General features: G+C 62.1%; 1 protein-coding gene across 1 annotated transcript; it reads left to right on the top strand.

Moving 5' to 3' along the window:
* Window positions 1-1,991: 1,991 nt before the first annotated feature.
* Window positions 1,992-5,362, top strand: GNAT1 (G protein subunit alpha transducin 1). Its single transcript, XM_064724543.1, has 8 exons — window positions 1,992-2,097; window positions 3,575-3,617; window positions 3,800-3,941; window positions 4,014-4,171; window positions 4,257-4,385; window positions 4,466-4,595; window positions 4,681-4,834; window positions 5,068-5,362. The coding sequence occupies exons 1-8, from the start codon at window positions 1,992-1,994 to the stop codon at window positions 5,256-5,258; spliced, it is 1,053 nt and encodes a 350-aa protein (XP_064580613.1). The 3' UTR covers window positions 5,259-5,362.
* Window positions 5,363-5,495: the final 133 nt, after the last annotated feature.

Genomic DNA, 5,495 nt, shown 5'->3' with positions numbered 1-5,495 from the left:
GCAGGCGCCTGGTGTGCTCTGTAGGGGATGGGCCTGGCCCCATCACGACACCCCCTGAGCCCTGCCAGGGCTGCCTCTGGGGCTGTGGGGTCACCATGCTGGGGCAGCCCAGGGGCTGTGGGCAGGTGCCACTGGTGGGTGGCACTGCTGTGTGTTGGGGTACACCGGGCTGGGCTGGTGCCCCCACTGGGTGTTGCTGAAGGCACTGGGAGCACTCAGGGTCACTGCTGGGGGCACAGAGAAGTGCTGTGGGCCCTGAGGAAAGTTCTGGAGCACCAGGATGCTGGTACTGGCAGCATGGAGCAGGGGAGAAACAGCAGAGGGCACTGAGGATGGTAGTGGGAGATGCTGGGAACACCTTGATTGATATGGGGGTGGTACCAAGTTCCTCTGAGTAGTTACAGCAGCCACTGAGGTCAGTTCTGAAAGGTTCTGGGCTCTATTGGAGGTAGTACTGGGCACACTGGAGGTTGATACTGGGAGGACTGGGAGAAGTACTGAGGCATTAGGGTTTGGTAGTCGGAGCTGGTGGTACTGGGCAGTACTGGGAGCAGCGGAGAGGAAGTGGTGATGGTTCTCTAGGGTGACTGGGGGTCGTAGTGGGCAGTACTGGGCTGTGGCAGGGCAATGGAGGTGGTGCTGTGCTCATCTGGCCAGTCCTGAGAGGCACTGTTGTGAGCCCTGGGCTGTACTGGGAGCACTGGGCTGTACTGGGAGCTGGGCTGGGCGCTCCCGCCCTCTGGCGGCCGAACGGGGCACTGCAGGAGAGCCGCTGTGCGGGGACGGGGAGCGCTGGGGACAAAAGGGGGATCCAGGGGGGAACTGGGCTGTACTGGGGCCACTGGGGCAGCCCTGACAAGGCCTGGACCCACCAGAGGTGGGGGGACACTGAGGAGTTCCTTGGGATACTCAGTTTTGCTGCGGTGGCCTCATGGTGGTGGCAATGGGGGGCACGGTGGCACGGGGGGGTACTAGGGCCATAAGAGGGGGGCACTGGGAAGGCACATTGAGGGACCCAGAGACATTGGGAGGCCTCACTGCCTTTGGGGTGGTAACACAGAGGCGGCACTGCAGTGTCCCTGGGTGTTGGACAGGGTTTATTGGACTGGGACAGGACATGGAATTGCCTGGGAACACTGGGGTTTCTTCCATAGTCACTGGGCAGTGTTACTGGAGAGGCTTTGGGAACCCTGTGGAGGGTATGCAGGTATCCCTGAGCACATGGTGCAGGTGTTGCTGCAGGGCCTGGGGACACTGTGCAGGTGACACTGAGCTGGCCTGGTGGCACTGGGAGTGTACTGGTGGCACTGGGAGTGGCTGCGCAGGCACACTAAGAAGTGCACCCAGAGGGCATGGAGACATTTGTGGAGGGTTCTGGAAGGGTCCCTGGGGACACAGGATGTGCTGACTGAGGCTGACATTCTGTCATTGTGGGGAGTGCCCACGGGGACACTGGCATGGCTTACCGGGGTGGGACAGTGGGCACTGCTCCAGAGCAGGGGGTATGACCAGGTGAGACGGGGACAGTGGGGACATTACCTCCCACTCTGACCAGATCCCAGCAGACACACCATCCCGCCCCAGTTCCAAACCCCTGGGGTCCACAGCAGAGCTGGAGATGGGCAGGGGTCCCACTTCGCCCAGGGTGGCCGGGTCACTGCCCCAGCCCCCGGGTGGAGGCAAAGCTGGGGCTGGTGGGGCCGGGGCACCCTCCCGGCAGAAGTGCTGACTCCGGGAACCTCGGGATTGCTGAGCTCAGCCCGCTGCAGATTGCAGGGGGTTTTATCGGGGGGGCCCGGCTTAAGCCCCCCGGCGGGCGGCCCCGCGGGACCTTGGCCCCGTCCTTGTCGCACACGGGCGGGCGGCCGTGGCAGCGGCGGCGGCGGGCGCGGGAGCGAGCGCTGGAGGCGGCGGGAGGCTGGAGCTCGCTGCCCATCCTGGTGCTGACCTCCAAGGAGCGGGCGCTGAACCGCAGGGCTGCGGGGCTGACCATGGGAGCCGGGGCCAGCGCCGAGGAGAAGCATTCCCGGGAGCTGGAGAAGAAGCTCAAGGAAGATGCTGAGAAGGATGCCAGGACCGTCAAGCTGCTGCTGCTGGGTAAGGGGGACACAAAACCCGGGGGGACATAGTCATCCCTTGAGCATCCCACCCTAACAGCCCACCCAATGCTCCCCTGAAACCTACCAGTGCCCCCCAACCCAACCAATGCCCCTCATCCCAACCAGCACCCCTCAACCTATCCAGCACCCCTAAACCGAACCAGTGCCCCTCAACTCAACCAGGCCACCCCACAACTGCTCCAAAACCCAACCAGCCAATCCTCTGGCTCCCAATACACCCCCAAGCCAAGCAGCCCACCCTCACAGTGCATTCAACATTCTCCTGACTCACCCAGGACCCTTAAAACCAAGCAGCCCACCCCAAGATCAACCCCATTCCCAGCAGCCCTAAACCAAACCTCCCCTTCTCAAGAGCCCACCCAATGTTTCCCTGATCCCTCCAGCACCTTTGAGCCAAACCAGCACAACCCAGGAATGTCCCCAACACCCTCCCACTCCCAGGCATCCCTAATGCCAACCAACCCCTCCCCAATAAAACACCCAAAGTTTCCCTGACTTCACTCTAAACCAAATCAGTTCAACAGTCCCCAAGCCCCAGCTCCTAAGCACCCCTAAACCCAGTCAGCCCACTCTAGCAGTCCTCTGACCCCCACAGCATCCCTAAAGCCAAGCAGTCAACCCAAAAAGCCCACCCAATGTTTCCTTTCCCCTCGGCACCCCTAAACCCAACCAGCCACCCCAACAGCCCCCCCATTTCCAGGATTCCCTAAACCAGCTCATCCCTCCTTGCTCAGCACCCCTTACCATGTGCCCCAAACACTACAGACCATCTCAACAAGAAGATGAGATCCTGAGATCCTAAGGTCCCAAGATCCACCCTAAGATCCCTTGTGATCCATATATCCCTCAACCCAACCAGCCCTCCTAACACTCCCCCAAGCCCAGGTCTCCCAAACCCAACCAAACCACCTTAAGAGCCTTCATCCACACAACCTATCACCACCCCAGCCTGTGACCATCCCCATGCTCCTGGGGACCCCCATGCAGCCCATCCCACCACCCCATGCCTGTCCCCGGAGCCCCCTTGTGCTGTGTGTCCCTCCCAGTCCTTGCCAGTCCCCCAGGGGTGCCTGAGGATTGGGATGCTGTGTGTGTGGTGGGGCCTTGGGTGGCATCACTGTCCTCACAGCCTGGCCCAGGACACATCTGCATGCACAGCCACAGGTTTGGGGCATTGCGTGGTGGGTGGCAGGGCTGCGATGTCACCATGTCCCCAACCCCTCCCCTGGGCTCCTGAGTGTCCTGGCTGAGCTGCTCCAGATCCCATTAGACGCAGCAGCTCAGGCTAACCTTAATGCCGCTGGCACCAGGCTGTTAATCCCCCTGCACACCCACGGAGCCAGCACAGCCAGCAGTGCCCACAGCCATGCCAGGCACCAAGGCTCTCAGAGAGCCAGTCCGGGCTCAGCTGCGAGTGCCCATGGCACCACCATGACCCTGCTTTGTCCCCTTAGGAGCAGGGGAGTCGGGAAAGAGCACCATTGTCAAGCAGATGAAGTAAGTGCCAAGGGGGGGTCACTTGATGGTGCCCACCATGCACAGTGTCTGTCCCACACTGCAGCCATGGTGTGCCCCATCCCACTGTGCCTGAGTGCCCTGTGCCACTGCCATGGGGTGCATCCATTCTGTGGCTCAGTTCCACCCAGCTCAGCCCCACGCCTGTGATCTTACCCGGCCAGGATCATCCACCAGGACGGTTACTCACTGGAGGAATGCCTGGAGTTCATTGCCATCATTTACAGCAACACGCTCCAGTCCATGCTGTCCATCGTGCGGGCCATGACCACCCTCAACATCCAGTACGGGGACACGGCTCGCCAGGTGAGGGGCATTCCATGTGGGACAGGAGTTCCCCACAGCCCCCAGGCCCCACTGACCCTCTGTCACTCACAGGACGATGCCCGTAAGCTGCTGCACCTCTCGGACACCATTGAGGAGGGGACCATGCCCAAGGAGATGTCAGAAATCATCGGGCGGCTCTGGAAGGACTCGGGCATCCAAGCCTGCTTTGACCGCGCCTCTGAGTACCAGCTCAACGACTCTGCGGGCTAGTACGTGCTGGGCTCGGGGAGCGTGGGTGGGACGGGCATCAGGGGGTTCCAACCCGTGTCTCATGCCCACCGCGTGCCTGGCCAGCTACCTGTCAGACCTGGAGCGCCTGGTGACCCCCGGCTACGTCCCCACAGAGCAGGACGTGCTGCGTTCCCGCGTCAAGACAACTGGCATCATCGAGACCCAGTTCTCCTTCAAAGACCTCAACTTCAGGTGGGAGCCAGGCCCCAGCGAGGGCTGGTGCCGAGGGGTGGGCAGGGAGGGGGGTGCTGACCCTCCTTTGTCCTGCCCAGGATGTTCGACGTGGGTGGACAGCGCTCAGAGAGGAAGAAGTGGATCCACTGCTTTGAGGGCGTGACCTGCATCATCTTCATCGCGGCTCTCAGTGCCTACGACATGGTCCTGGTGGAGGATGATGAAGTGGTGAGGAACGCTCACCACCTCACAGCCCCGCTGCTTTGCCCCGGCCATGACACGGGTGTCACCACGGGGCTGTGTCCCTCCGCAGAACCGCATGCACGAGAGCCTGCACCTCTTCAACAGCATCTGCAACCACCGCTACTTTGCCACCACCTCCATCGTCCTCTTCCTCAACAAGAAGGACGTTTTCCTGGAGAAGATCAAGAAGGCCCACCTCAGCATCTGCTTCCCCGACTATGACGGTGAGTGTGGCGGTGGCTGGGGGTGGTGGGACGCTGCTGGAGGGCTGGGTGCCACCACCCCCGCAGGAGTCCCCACCAGGTGTCCTCAGCACCCCACGCAAGTGGCGCTGCATGAGCCTTGCTGAGGGACAGTACAAGCTTTACCCACGTGAGGGAGCACTGGGTAATCCCGGGCCGGCATTTTGGCGGGGGGCCAGCCCAGGAAGGGATCCTGCTCACTGCCCCACCACCAGGTCCCAACACCTACGACGATGCCGGCAACTACATCAAGCTGCAGTTCCTGGAGCTGAACATGCGGCGGGACGTGAAGGAGATCTACTCCCACATGACCTGCGCCACCGATACCGAGAACGTCAAGTTCGTCTTTGACGCCGTCACTGACATCATCATCAAGGAGAACCTCAAGGACTGCGGGCTGTTCTGAGCCCCGGCCGAGCACCCCCACCCGGGACCAGCCCCACCGCTGACCCCATTCCACCTCCACAACCATCCCCGCTTGCCCCACACCCCTGGGATTTGACCTGCCCAGCTCCAAAGCCACCCCCGGTGAAGTGGGGGGGCACAATCTCACACCCCCTCCCCACCAACTCTCCCCCTGCGGGGCCCCCAGGTCTGCTGGGGGTCTCTGGGGCTCCAGGTCCTAGGGGCACCCGGATGACCC

Source organism: Zonotrichia leucophrys, chromosome 12 (assembly GCF_028769735.1).
Source record: "Zonotrichia leucophrys gambelii isolate GWCS_2022_RI chromosome 12, RI_Zleu_2.0, whole genome shotgun sequence".
Classification (NCBI taxonomy): Eukaryota; Metazoa; Chordata; class Aves; order Passeriformes; family Passerellidae; genus Zonotrichia; species Zonotrichia leucophrys.
The sequence above is the reverse complement of the archived record's forward strand: the minus strand, read 5'-3'. Positions and strand labels throughout refer to the sequence as shown.

Coding starts and splice junctions, on each gene's coding strand:
- GNAT1 (XM_064724543.1), top strand. CDS start 1,992: ATGGGAGCCGGGGCCAGCGCCGAGGAGAAGCATTCCCGGGAGCTGGAG. Junction 4,172..4,256: donor CTCAACGACTCTGCGGGCTA/GTACGTGCTGGG, acceptor GTGCCTGGCCAG/CTACCTGTCAGACCTGGAGC. Junction 4,835..5,067: donor CTGCTTCCCCGACTATGACG/GTGAGTGTGGCG, acceptor CCCCACCACCAG/GTCCCAACACCTACGACGAT.